Source organism: Mastomys coucha, unplaced genomic scaffold (genome assembly GCF_008632895.1).
Source record: "Mastomys coucha isolate ucsf_1 unplaced genomic scaffold, UCSF_Mcou_1 pScaffold16, whole genome shotgun sequence".
NCBI classification, from domain to species: domain Eukaryota; kingdom Metazoa; phylum Chordata; class Mammalia; order Rodentia; family Muridae; genus Mastomys; species Mastomys coucha.
The window spans coordinates 15471380-15486606 of record NW_022196898.1 but is presented as its reverse complement, the minus strand read 5'-3'; the positions used below and the strand labels follow the sequence as shown (position 1 = coordinate 15486606).

Here is a 15227-nt window from a genome sequence, read left to right as displayed (position 1 = left end):
ACACACACACACCTCTGCTGCAGCATGTCTCCTTAACACTGGCCTGGCCAGGCTTTTGCTATTCTTTGCAGCTGAGAGATAGATAGCCTTAGCAGTTTAGTGCCCTGGTTTGGTAGGTTTCACTGCATTCCCCCACTTGTGCTACCATGCCCAGTATTATATATTTATTTATTTTTAGGATTTATTTATTATATTTATATAAGTACACTGTAGCTGTTTTTAGACATACCAGAAAAGGCCATCAGATCTTATTACAGATGGCTGTGAGCCACCATGTTGTTACTAGGAATTGAACTCAGGACCTTTGGAAGAGAAGTCAGTGCTCGTAACTGCCAGCTTCCTGCCCTATATATTTATTTTTTAACTTTCAATTTAACTCTCATGGAAAGTGATACTTTTACACTTACTATACTCACATAAATGCATATATCTAAGTGATTATGCTCAAAAAACTAGTACAGAGTACTTATAGCTATGACAATTTATATATATTTAAAATATATAATAAAAACATATTACATATATATGTTTGTGCATATACAAATTGTGTATACGTATATTTGGTCTCCAGAACCACATAAACTTATATTATATACAATATACAAAGAGTAAACATACAAAATTTAGGAAATCCTGAAATATGCCAGAACAAAATGCTTTTTGCTAAAAACGTAAGTATAGTTTTTTATTAGAAAACATGTTTTTATTTACTGCACTAACAAATTAAAACCAGGCATGGGAGGCAGAAGGAAGATCAGGAGTTCAAAGTCATGCTTGGTTTACATAATGAAGCCAACATGGGCTATGGGAGACACTGTAAAACACATAGTTCTAGTTAGCTTTCTACTCCTGTGATGTAGACCATGACAAAAAGCAACTTGGGGAAGAAAAGGGGTTTTTTCGGCTTTAGTCCATTATGAAGGGAAGTCAGGGCAGGAACTCAAGGCAGGAACCTGGAAGCAAGAACTGAAGCAGAGGCCTTGAAGGCTTAACTCATGCTTACTGCTTGCTCAGCCTGCTTTCTTATACAGCCCAGGACCATCCGCTCTGGGGTAGCACCACCCACCATGGGCTGGATTCTCCCTCATCAATCATCAGTGGAAAAACTGCCTAAGAGACTTGCCTAACAAACCATCTGATGGGACATTTTCTCAGTTTAGTTCCTTCTCTTGTCTTCAAGTTGATAAAACAAAAGAAAAAACAAAAACAAAAAACAAAAACACTAACCAACATAGAGGGGGAGATCATGTGACTACCCCACCATACAAAAGGAAGAGGAACAAATTAAAGTGCAGTAATTGTTCTTGATTTAAACCTTAAAAAAGCAAGGAACAGAAGAATTTCTCATATTTCTCTATAGCACAGGAACACAGCAGACAAGTCCACACTGGGTGAGAAGGAAGGCACGTTTAGCACTCACCTGTACCAATTCAGCTTAACCAAGCCAGAGGGAGGGGTAGGGAGGAAGAGCAATGAAATCAAAGGAAAGATCTCATTGAACATGATGTGATGGGGTTTTATGCATATTATATATCTTCAAGAAAAACAACTGAAAAACATCCAGCTAATAAAACTAAGCAAAGGAGCTAGATATGTAATCAATGTATAAAAATTACTTGCATTCAGAAATACTGGAATACATCATGAAGAAAAATATCTCATTCCCCCATAGCAACAATAATTACATACAAATGTGCAAATATAAATTTTTATTGACAAGGATTAAACAAATGTATAAAAAACTATAAAATTTTGTTGAGAAGTTTTAAGAACAACTGAATAATTAGAGGGAAAATAGGAAGGTTTTTATAAAAATATCAGATCTGAAGATATCTAATTACTCTAAGAAAGGAAATGCAGCCCCAGTCTAAATCTTGACATAAAATCTGATAACTGATTCTAGAATTCTAGAAGACACACTACATTAAAAAGGGGGAGGCTTGTCGAGCAAAGTACCACAGTAAGGCCATCATAGGATAAGCAGCTGTGTGGTGCTAAATGATTGCGAGGCGGTGAGTCACTAGCACCAAACAGAGGGTCCAAAGTGAACTAGAAATGTGTCAGCTGCATTTCAAATCAGGGGACAAAGGAGGACATATTTAATCAAAGATGTCAGGATAACCAAGCAGACATTTGGAAAACAAGAAAAAACATGAGATTAAAAACCTACCTCACATCATATATAAAAATTCAATACAAATAGACCAAAGGGCTAATTCTAAAGCAATTCTATAAAATAATACCATACATGTTTTTTTCCTTATAGTTTTAAATTGGGATTGTTGTTATTTTTTTTTCCAGTACTGGATGTTTTACTTATCAGATTTACACTTCCCCTTCTGATAACAAAAATCTAATTTCTCTTAGTGATCTCTCTTCCTTTGTTATAAAAGTCTTCATAGAACTGATGACTAAGGCTCTTTCCCTTCTCAGGCTGCAGAGGTGGGGATCAGGATGGTCACAGAACTCAAAAGAAACTAATGAGACTCTAATGCGTACTCAGACTTGAAGAGAATAGTACAGGAAGGAGAGTGGGGTGGGGACATATTTACTGCAAAAGACTTAAACAGGATCTGTCTCCCATCCTTTACAAAATCAGAGCACCTGAATCGTCCTTTATTTCAACAGGCTACCAAGCATGCTCTTCCAATCAACTCCTTTGGTTGAGGCTGTGATTATGACACAGATCTTAGCAGAATCTGGCACAGTATGAACATTTTAAAAATGAAAAACATACAAAAAAATTATAAGACAAGGCAAAAAGATAAGCAACCATGAGAAAAATATTAACACATATAAACTATAAGAACAGAATTATATTAGAAACTCCATAGATTGGAAATATAGCTAGTTGGTAGAGTACTTGCCTAGCATACACAGAGCCCTGGGTTTGATCTCCCAGCACCAGTGACACATCCAGCACCGGGAAGTAGAGGCAGGAGAGTCAGAAGATCATCCTTTGCTACATGACACCCTGCCTCAAAACAACAAAACTCCTGCAAACACATGACCTAAGAGAGCACTGGACACTTTACGTATGCAGGTAATCACCAGGAGAAATATCCAATCTCCACATATTTTTTAAAAAGGCTCTCTTTCATTAAAGAAAAAGAAATATAAACTAAATATCTAGGAAGAAACTTTGTTTTCATGCAGGAAACTAAAAAAAGAATGTTGATATTTAAAAAGTGTAAAAGATAGACAATTCCTAAATACTTGATCAAATATAATTAATGCTGTCTTCTCAAGGGATATTTTGGTTTAATAATCATAAAAATTATAATCTGGAATTTACTATTATTTATTTATTATTATAATGTATTACTATTTTTGTTTCTGAGAACTTATTCTATGGAAAAACATATGTTCAAAGGCACATAAGTATAAATAGTACCTATAATAATAAATAGAAATAGTATTGATATTGAAAAGTGAAATGACAAATAATGATATATCTGCAAAATAAACAAAAAAAACAAAAAACAAAAACTATTGCCCTAGAAAAGATCAAGGTGTATGCATTAATGTACAATAATCCCAGCGCATATATGTAAGTGGCAAAGTCACAGAACATACTATTTTATTTATTGTTAAATATCTGTCAAGATCCTACTCCATAAATACAGCAGAAATTTACTTATAATAAAGGTAAACAAAGGCACAGCAAAGGATATAGAAAAATATATAAGTGGCCTGGAATTCTCAGTGTTCCTGCCCCAGGTCTGACTACTCGAATTTCAGGCATGTACCACCATGCCACCAAATCTACTGTTTGACTTGAATCTAAATAAGAGATAGGAGCATACTCCAACCTTTCCTTCTTGGTCTCGCTGTTACTTTTATACTGTTCAAACTCCTGGCTCAGAGACTGTAGCTTTTCTTGAAGTCTCTTTTCTCGTTCTACACTTCCTTGATAAAATTTCATTTCTTCTTGCACTGCTTTCAGTTTTTCTTCCATAGCCTTAAATTCATGAAGAATTAGATAGCTGACGCCACAGTATTTACAAACAGTTTCTTCAGGAGACATCTAGGAAACAGAACATATATTTATTGAAATTTATGTTTTTAATTGTGAAAGACAAAGTTCAACCCAAGTTGTTATGCAAGCATGCTGTGGAGACAAAGAAAATACATAGTCTGCTATGCCTATGCCGCTGGGATGGTCATTATGACACTGCCTACAGCTGAATGCAAGTTTTAAAACCAACACAAAATCTTGGAAAGAGAAAAAGTTTCTCAAAGAAATGATTTCTCCATGGTATAGCTAAGAAATATTTGCTCTTGAAATATCTTTCACAAGATAAAACTAAAAATGTTGAGAGCATCTTTATACCTTTAGTTCTGAGTTCTGTCTCTGATATCAGAGGAACCCATGGGCTCTGCTGCCAATACCATGACCGTCTAGATCAGCACTTCTCAACCTGTGGGTCACGACACCCTTGGGGGTCAAATGACCCTTTCACAGCAGTAGCAGATCAGATATCCCACATATCAGATATTTACATTACAATTCATAACAGTAGCAAAATTACAGCTATGAAATCACAATGAAAACAATTTTATGGCTGAGGGTCACCACATGAGGAAAGGGTCATAGCATTAGGAAGGTTGAGAGCCACTGCTCTAGATACCTCTGACTTCTTCAGATCTTATTTCACTCATTTATAAAATTATTGTAATGAACCAAATGAACTCTATGCTCTTACTCAGTTTCAATAGTCAAGATTTTTATAGAATTTAATATTCTGTCCAAAACTACAATAGGAAAAGCATTTTGAACTTCTCTCTTCTTTGCTTTATTCATATATATTATAGGTTAAAACTGAGACTCCTGCAGTTCCATGGCCAGCTAAAAGGTGAGAACATTAAAAACTAAACCCAAGTCCGTTTTAAAAGCTATACTTACGTGTTCATGTGCCATACTGTACTTACCTACCATGGGTATATGGGTTCTCGTGTCCTTTAGACAAAGTGTGTGTAGCTCTGTTCAACATGAAGGCAGTGAAAACCAAGACAGGGAAAAGACCCTTTTTTGTATTAAGAATAAATAATCCTTGGTAGCCTATGTTTGATTGGCTTTTCATAAAGGTAAGAGAGTTCCAGGGCACCAAAGTAAAATCAATTCTTAGATCATTCAATAAGGACTTTTTTAAAAAAACGTGTCTCATCATGACTTGGAATTTGGTGACTGGTCTACCATGGCCTCCAACCCACTATCTTTCTAGCTATTATCTCCAATACTAGGATTAAAGGCAACACACCACATGTGGTCAAAGCGTTTCTTCTTAATACAACTTTCCTTGATGTGGTAGAAAGTGCCCCTGTAACTGCTATAGCACCAGGAGGTAGACAGTGCCCCTATAACTGTTATAGCACCAGGAGGTAGACAGTGTTCCTGTAACTATGTTATAGTACATCTACTTATCAACCCCATTTCATAAGTGTCACTTGGAACAAGCGAATAACAAATATTATAAAAGTGCCTCACTTAAATGAACAATTTCAAATTAAAGGCCAGAATACATGGGTAAATGATTATGTCAATCTCCTACCACTGATACTAAATGTATAGATTTATAAAAATAGGTTTCAAAGAAATCATAAATGACTTGGTTTAAGCTTCAGATGTGTTCTTTGGGTCTACTCTGACTGAGACATATTGTTCAACCTCTATCCTGACATCCCAAAGGATGAGAAACTCCTTTCCAATGCAGCCTATTCCACTTTCTGCCAGTTCTGTCTCCTAGGAAACCCTCTCATGTTTACTCCATCACTCCCCACAACATCAACAATCCTCAGTAACCATACAAAACAACCTGGTCTCTCACACAGAGCTCATTCTAAGATCTGAAGGCTTCAGTGTCTTCTAACAGTTATCAGGAACACGCCATGTCTCCTCTTCCTCAGATAACCACCTCCAGTTCCTTCACACATAACAAGCTTTCTAGTCTCCATTTCATCCTAGCTTACTCTGAACTTGTCCTATGTGTTTCCCAGCAAGATGTCTAGAACTGAATGGCTCAGTCTGTCCATTAATAGAGAACAGAACAAGAAAGACTTAAGCATGCTATTAGCCACAATATTAGCAATACTTTCTAGTAGAACCTGAGTCTGCACCCCTCTTCCATATTTCAGCAATTTCATGTTATACTATCATGTTAATTAATGCCTATTTAACTTTGTACATACTGCTATTTAGTACTGTGACTTTGTCTACCCATCCACCATACCCATGGTTGACTAATAGCCTCAAGTTAGATATTGGACCGAGAAGAACCAACCTCTAGACAGCAATAAGCCAACTAGTTCTGAAAGTGTTGAAGAGTGAGGCACTTAAGTGTTTTTAGCAACTACAAAGGTAAAGCATCCTGTGTGTGGTACAGAGTTAGCCACATTACTGGGATGAAACACACAGAGAGAAGCTGAGTATAAGAAATTAGGCCTCTAAAGAGAGAAACAATAGTGGGAAAAGCTCATGTCCTACACCCGATGGCCTTCCAGTTCCTCACTTCAGTCCCTCTTGACAACTGAATGTCCTATGCACACCTCAGGATCTTTGCCCAGACATTTTATACTTTTTCCTTTACACTACTTAGCCCTTGAAACCAGTATTTCCCATTCTTTTCTGTGAGCACTTGCTTTCAGATGCAAGGACAGAACCACAAGTGTCAATGTCGTAAGTACATAGCTTATGTAATCTACATATAAATATATATGTATATACTTACATACATACACACATATAAAATGTATGTTCAATATGTGTTAAGGCTGGAACTTCACACACCACTTCACCTTATTTGGTACTAGTCGCACTTACTAGATACTATTCCCCATATATATCTCATTATGAAACTGCTAATTACTCCTGCAAATAGCCTAAAGTTATTCACACTACTTTAATAATAGAAAAAACAAACTTTATCAGCCATTGTCCTAAAAGTTCATGTGTTCTATGTCTAAAATAGTTTCTAAAGCTCGTAACCACAGACACAAAAATGAAAGGAGGGCTGTAAGATGGCTCAGAAGTTAAAAGTACTTGCTGCTCTTGCAAGGACCTGGGTTCAGTTCTCAGCATCTAAAAGGTGATCCACAACAATCTTTAACTCTAGTTCAAAAGGATCCAAGGCCCTCTTCTCACCTCTAAGGAAATCAGAAACAAATGTAATGCATAGTACATATAAATTGTATATGCATACAATTTTTAAAAACTTTTTTAAAAAGAGAAATGGGCAAGATAGTGCAACATGTAAAGATGTTTGCTGCCAAGCCTCACCAGCTCAAGTCAATCCCTGGATCTACATCATGGGCGATAAGAACCAGCTCCTGTACGTTGTTCTCTGACATTGATACATATATTCTGGTGCATATATATACAAATAAAGTAGTATAATAAAGAAAAATGTAAATGAAATAGCAAGCATCATATGCTATTTCTTAGTGAATATAAAATTAGTCCAAGAATTACAGCCTTCACTAATATACCTTTATCTGGGTACAATGGCACAGATCTTTAATCCCAACAGTCAGAAGGCACAAGTGGTGGTTCTCAAACCATCCTATTCTACATACAGAGTTCCCAGATTAGCCAGGGCTATTCACTGTGACCCCATCTAAGTTAACAAACAAGCCAACCAACCCTAACTCTTGAAAGCCACACTTTAATAATATACTCTAAAGCCTTGTCTGGAGTTATCCAATAGCAGTTCATACATGGAACAACATTCACACATTACCCCCTCAACAGTCCTCAGAGATAACAGCGACTGCAATCCCACTGGGAATACTATGAGCTCTTGGGAAGCTCCACTACCCAGTCAAGAGACCTGAGCTCACTCAGAACAGATAGGTATTTCCTTAAAGTCTCTTTGCTCATCTTGAGTTTTGATTCCTTCTCACTAATTAGAGCATTCTATTGCTTACTCTAAGGTATTTTATACCTAAACTTGGTTCACTTGTCACAAGCTTCCCCTACTCCTGGAAAATGCCCTTTCCTACTCTAAAGAAAATTCTTGCGGGCAGTGATGGCGCACGCCTTTAATCCCAGCACTTGGGAGGCAGAGGCAGGCAGATTTCTAAGTTCGAGGCCAGCCTGATCTACAGAGTGAGTTCCAGGACAGCCAGGACTATAAAGAGAAACCCTGTCTCAAAAAAGAAAAAAAGAAAAGAAAAGAAAAAGAAAAAGAAAAAAAAATTCTTGATAGTTAAAGTAGATTTGTAGCTGGTTGTATGAAACAGAAATCATAAACTTCACATATTAAAGTAAATAGCACCCATCATTTAAAAAAAATCAAGAGGTGAAAAGCTAAAATAAGTAAAGCAGTACATTTTTGAGGTTTTCTAAATGTTCATCAAGGAAAAATGTGATAGTCATTGTGATCTTGAAACAAAATAATAAAATAACAACAGACCTAAAAGAATGGTTTCCAAATTAGGCCAAGTATAACCAGGATCCCTGAATTATCTACTAAATACATATATGGCACACAGATTCTCAGTTTTGTTCAATTACAAATAGTTTTCTATAGGCAAAACTGTAACAGAAATGATATAGCTTTTTCAATTCTTAGTGTCTGTGTGGACTTAATGGCTTGGGACATTTCTCTGAAGCTGGAGAAGTTATGAGATATTGTAATTATGGATCCAAATAAAGTCAGATATCTATTTGTTGCAAATAATAATTTGTAGGGGGCTGGAGAGATGGCTCAGTGGTTAAGAGCACTGACTGCTCTTCTGGAGGTCCTGAGTTCAAATCCCAGCAACCACATGGTGGCTCACAACCATCCGTAATGAGATATGATGCCCTCTTCTAGGGTGTCTGAAGACAGTTATAGTATACTTACATATAATAAATAAATAAATCTTAAAAAAATAATAATAATAATTTGTGCTTCCTTCTTCTAACTCAGTGTTCTATCATTTTATTTTCAAAGTAAAATATCACGCTGTCATTCCTGACAGGAGGGCCATCATTACCAGGAAGTTTCTGCCTCTTCTGCTGGAGGAAGCATTAACAAGTAGAGTATAGTGAACAGATACAGAACCAACTAAAATATACACTATAAACGAACTCCATAAATGTAATGTTTGTACTCCTAAAATTATAGTTATTTAATAAAAGTCATGATAACTTTTAAGAAGTAAATTACGCTAAGCCTTTGTCGGCGTTCCTGACCATACTTAACTCCAGAAGCACCTCCTGCTGCCTGACGGAGCATTCCCTGCTCCAGAAGCTTGGCCTCCTTTTATTTTTTCTGTTAAATCTATCACACACACTGCCCTTTCTATTTTTGCTTGTTTTTTGTTTTTTTTTTTTAAGATTTATGTGAAAGTATACTGTAGCTGTCTTCAGACACTCCAGAAGAGGGCGTCAGATCTCGTTACAGATGGTTGTGACACCATGTGGTTGCTGGGATTTGAACTCAGGACCTTCAGAAGAGCAGTCAGTGCTCTTAAACGCTGAGCCATCTCACTAGTCCCTATTTTTGCTTATTTAAAGAAAAGGAACAAACTTTAGACAAAGGTATAAGCAATACAAAACATTAACATTTTCAGATATGTTTTATATTAATGCCTTTCCAGGTGCAGAGTTTGAAGATCTGAATTTTATTCCCAGGACCACATGGTAGAAGGAAAGAACCAACTACTACTGAAAGCTGTCCTCTTACTTCCACATATACCATGCCACATGCACAACTGCCATGAAACACAATAAATAAACTAAATGGAATTAAAATGTTAATGCCTTTATCAAAAAACATGGGTGTATAGTAAATTTCAGCCAAATTGGCAGAAAATTTTTGAGATAAGACAGTGGGCCTTTTCAACCATTAGCCAGACAAACCAGCTGGCCATTTCCTAAACCAATCGGAATCACTCCTCTTTATTAAGTCAGCTTTATAATTAACTTCATAACATAGGTATAAAAGGACCTCACAAGTGCATTACACTTGATGATGATGGTGATGGTAGTGGTGGTGATGATGATAATGATGAAAGCCTGAGTGTTTGCCCCTTAGACTAGGAGAAGACAAAGCTGTCCATTCTCATTGTCTTTATTCAATACAGTGCTAGAAGGACTAGCATAGTAAGGGAGCCACACATATCAAATATTGTTCAAAATATGGACAGGATTTACATGATGAAAACCACAACATCCTGATTGAATACACTGAAGCACTAACATGGATCTCCAATCTTTTGACACTGTCATACAAAGTGGTCTTCTACAAAGTTTATATTTGAGAAATACACAACTGACTTACAAAGAAAAAGAACTGGAATTTTTTCCATAACATTTTATGTAACTTTACAGTTAAGTGTTGGGCTACATTCATAGCTATACTGAGCTATATGGGAATTATAAAGACATGCTGTGCTCATGGGTTTATGTAAATGACTCAAAAGTAGTTAAAATAAAATATACCTAGAAACACTGTCTACCTAGGATCTCCAGCTGACACACTGGACCCCAGACTTAGGCAGAGAACCTCTATTCTCCTTCCTGCCCTCACCATTATCTCTCCAAGCTCAACCTAGCCCTGTACAAATTGCTTGTTGGAGCCTCTCCTACCTGCATTCCCTGGGGACTCCACAGAGGACTTAGCTTCCCCCGCATCCCCCTGCCTCTACCCACCCCCCCGACACACACACACACACACCACTTTTCATCACCTACTGATACCTAGAAACACGTTCCACAGGATCCCGGTGGTCACACCTGGCAGGAACTGGGGTAAGTGAATAACACTATCCTTCCTCCCCTCCTTTACCATCTTTCTACCCATTCCCATCCTCAACCTGATGATGATAACCTGCTTACAGATGCCCCTCCTCCCATCTCTGGAGACCCCAACTCTTGGTTCAGGCCCAAAGTCCCCTAGCCCTTTCATCCCTGGCTCGCCAGACAATTCTTTACCTTACTATAACCTATTTATAGTATCTCATTGTCACACTACACCTCCAGCTCCCAGAGGACCCTACCTCTAGGTATGAACAGGATCCCCTTAGCTCTTTCTTGAAGTTCTTCTCAGCCTTTTCTCCCAGCTCATCTCTCTTTCTCTCTGCCACCCATGGACCTGCAGAAGCACACATTACCAGGCAATTGACATCTATCACACTTTCCTAAGATCCACAGAGGGCAAAGAGATCAAGGAACAGAACACCTACCAAACAAAGACAAGACTAGACATCAACACCTAAAATTATCTCAATCATCCCAACCTTAGATGCCTAGACACCAAGGGCAAAAACACAGTAACAGCCAGGACAATATGTCTGCACTAGATCCCTGTAACCCTACTACAGTAGGCCCTGAGAAATGCAACACAGCTGAACTCCAAAACAAGGACTTCAAAATAGCAATTATGAGTATGCTCAAGGACCTTAAAGAGGCCTTAAATGAGTAAATACCTTAATGAAGTCTATGAAAACACAATAGAATGAAATAATGAAAACTATTCAAAACATGAAAGTAGAATTTAACAAAGAACCAGAATCACTAAAGAAAACTAAAACTGAGATAAAACTAGAAATGAACAATTTAGGAAGTCAAACAGAAAACTCAAAAGTAAGCCTCACCCACAGAGAGTACAAAACATGGAAGAAAGAATCTCAGGCATTAAAGACAAGGTACTAGAAATGGATACCTCAGCCAAAGATAATGTTAAATCTAAAATAATCAAGTAAACAAACAAACAAATGAATAAAAATAAAATCCAGGCACAAAACATCCAGGAAATCTAAGACAAATAAAAGGGCAAATATACAAATAAAGGAATATAGGAAGGAGCAAAAACCCAGGACAAAGGCACCAAAAATATTTTCAACAAAATCATAGAAGAAAATGTCCCTAACCTAAAGAAGAAGCCTATGAAAATACAATTATACAGAAAACAAAACAAACAGAACCAGCAAAGAAATTACCCATGACACACAATAAGCAAGACACTAAACGTACAGAAAAAAGAAAGAATATTAAAAGCTACAAGTAACATACAAAACTGTTAAAGTAACACTCTACTTCTCAATGGAGACTTTAAGGGCCAGAAAAGCCTATATGAATATTCAACAAAATCTAAGAGACCATAGATACCAGCCTAGACTACTATACCTAGCAAAACTATCATAGATAGCAAGCTAGATAGATAAAAAGAAAGAAATAGATAAAAAATAAACATTTCCACAATAAAATCAAATTTAAGCAGTATCTATCTAGCAATCCAACTCTATAGAAGCCAGCAGAAAAAAAAAAACTTCAATCTCAAAAAGTTAACCACTTGATGAAGACGCCCCACTGAAGACTGATTGCAAGGCTTCTCACTCTCTGCACATTATCTGGGTGAGGGTGTCTATATTAGATTCCATCTAAGATCAGTAAACCAAAATGGGTGTGGGATGGAACCTATACCATACAACAAAGTAGCAGAAATCAATAAACTGTTCACTGATAACTCTCAATATCAATAGCTTCAATTCCCTCAATAAAAAGGCACGCACTAACACACTGTATTAAGAAACAGGATCCAGTGCTGGAGAGATGGCTCAGTAGTTAAAAGTATTGACTGTTCTTCCAGAGGTCCTGAGTTCAATTCCCAGCAACTACATGGTGGCTCACAACCATCTGTAATGGAATCTGATGCCCTCTTCTAGTGTGTCTGAAAACAACTACAGTGTACTCATATAAATAGATCTTTAAAAATAAAAAAGAAAGAAACAGGACCCATCTTTTTGCTGGTGCCTACCTAGTGTTCATGATACTAGAAGGTAGTGTGCATGATAAAAGAGGAGAAAGGTGAGTGAAAACCAGTCCAGCTACAAATCCTGCATCTACAGTGATGACCTGTCTGCATGCTATTTGGTGTGATGACAGTGGCACAAACACTGTGGAAATAACCAGATAATATCCCTATCTGACTAGATATAAGGCCCACTGCATAAGATGGAACCCACATCTAAAACTGCATGAGCCCTGATAGGCCACGGGCCTAAGAGAAATCAAATATTACTGTTCAGCTAAAGAAAAACAGCAATGAAAATATTCCTAACAAAATTCTGTTATACCCATGGATCAGTGTCTCACTCCACCATCATCAGGAGAAGCTTCCTCCTACAATAGATGGGAACAAATATAAACACCCACACCCAGATAGTATGCAGAGAGTGAGAAACCTTGCAATCAGTCCTAAATGGACTGTCCTCATCAAATCCCTCCCTTCAAGGATCAGAAATGCTTGCAGAAGAGGAGGAAGAAGGACTATAACATCCAGGTTATAGTACCTGGAAATGGTACCAAGGAAACAGTGTTTTCCAGACACAACAGAACTTATGAAGTATATATGAACTTACAGAGACTACAGAAGCATGTGCAGAGCCTACACAGGTCCAAGCCAGATAGGGCTCCAACACTGAGAGTATGAAGTAGACACAAGCTCCCATCCCTGACCAAGAAGCTATCTCCAATTGACAACTGCTTGCAAAAGAAAAATTCATTTCTAAAAGTGAGTCTCACTGGGTAGACAAAGCACACTTCAGGGCGAGTCCTATGCGCAGCAGTAGATGACCAACACAAAATGAACTCAGATATTTTTGGAGTTTGTTTTTTTTTTTTTTTTTTTTGGTCTCACATTGCTTTGTTTGGGCACTTTTTAAACCTTATGAATCATTTGTTTGTATATGCTGTTTTCTAGTTTTGTGTTTTTATGGTGCGTGTATATGTATGTGTGTGTGCACACATGCATGCACATGCACACATTTTATATGCTTTTTATTAGCTTGTTTATTTTGTTGTGCTTTTAACTGTCTTTTTCTTCTTCTTCTTTTTTTTTTTTTTTTTTTTTTTTTTTTTTTTTTTTTTTTTTTTTTTTTTTTAAAGATTTATTTATTATTATACATAAATACATTGTAGCTGTCTTCAGGTGCCCCAGAAGAGGGAGTCAGATCTCATTGCGGGTGGTTGTAAGCCACCATGTGGTTGCTGGGATTTGAACTCAGGACCTTCGGGAGAGCGGTCAGTGCTCTTACCCGCTGAGCCATCTCACCAGCCCTTGCCTGTTTTCTTAAGAGAAAAAAAAAAAAAAAAAGAAGGCATGGACTTGGACTTGGAAAGGGTTGAGAGGATCAGAAAGGAGATGAGCAAGAGGAAACTGTGACCATAATATATTGTATGAAAAAACTTTCTTTTAAATTTAAAAAAAATCATTAAAAATACCAGACTTTTGAATTGATATATAGTTATAATTCAATTCCAAGCAATATCCCAATAAGATACTTTACAAATGCAGAGAGGATTATTCTCAAATTTATATGGACTACCAAAGGAACTAGAATACCTAAAATAATCCTTCAGAAGAAGAATGGAAAAGATGGTTGTGCTACTAACTAATCAACACAGTGCTGTCTGTGCAAAGGAAGAACAGAGGTTAATGGAATAGGACAAGAACCTAGAAAGGCCACATAAGCAGGCCAACTTGTTAGCATGAAAACAACTCAATGAAGACAAGAAAGCTTTCTCAAGAAACGGTACAGGTAAACTGACTAGTCTTGTGTTAACACACACACACACACACACAACCCCTTCATCTAAACCTCCTGTTAATCAAAAGTATATTCAAAATGGATCATGGACTTAAATATAAAATAAAAATGTTAAGTGGATAAAAAAAACCAACAGTAGAAAATCTTCAGTATATAACCTAGTACAAAAGAGTTCCTATACTTTGTTCTAGTTTGCTTTCAGTTGCTGACCAAAAGTAACTTAGTAGGGAAAGGGTTTATTATAGGTTTATACTTCGCAGTCAGGGCAAAACCATGAAGAAATCCTGCTTACTGGCTCCTTTCCTTGGCTCATCTTATACTCATCTTGGTTTTGGTTGATTGGTTGGTTTTCTGTTTGTTTGTTTGTTTGTTTGTTTGTTTTGGAGACAGGGTTTCTTTGTGTAGCCTTGGCACCCTAAGAAGTAGCTCTATAAACCAAGCCAATCTTGAACTCACAAGATCCACCTGCCTCTCTGCCTCTCTGCCTCCAGCTGGGATTAAAGGTATATACCACCATCACCACCCTCTAGCTTCATCTTCCTTTTCTGTACAGCCCAGACCCACCTGCCTAGCTGTGGTGCTGCCCAGACCCACCTGCCTAGCTGTGATGCTGCCCAGAGTGGGCTGGGTTCTCTGACATCAATCATCAATAAAGTCAATCTCTCTCTTTTTCTTTTTTTTAGATTTATTTA

General features: G+C 37.2%; 1 protein-coding gene across 15 annotated transcripts in view; it reads right to left on the bottom strand.

Moving 5' to 3' along the window:
- The window catches only part of Lekr1 (leucine, glutamate and lysine rich 1), a 180902-nt gene that overhangs the window by 154664 nt on the left and 11011 nt on the right, over positions 1–15227 (bottom strand). For 9 of the 15 annotated variants that reach the window (XM_031374028.1, XM_031374027.1, XM_031374034.1 and 6 more), the window contains one exon: positions 3813–4027. In XM_031374028.1, coding sequence (XP_031229888.1) covers positions 3813–4027 — 215 coding nt within the window. Of the gene's footprint in view, positions 1–3812; positions 4028–10983; positions 11079–15227 lie in introns of all 15 variants that reach the window. The other 6 variants (XM_031374020.1, XM_031374025.1, XM_031374021.1 and 3 more) reach the window with 1 other exon arrangement.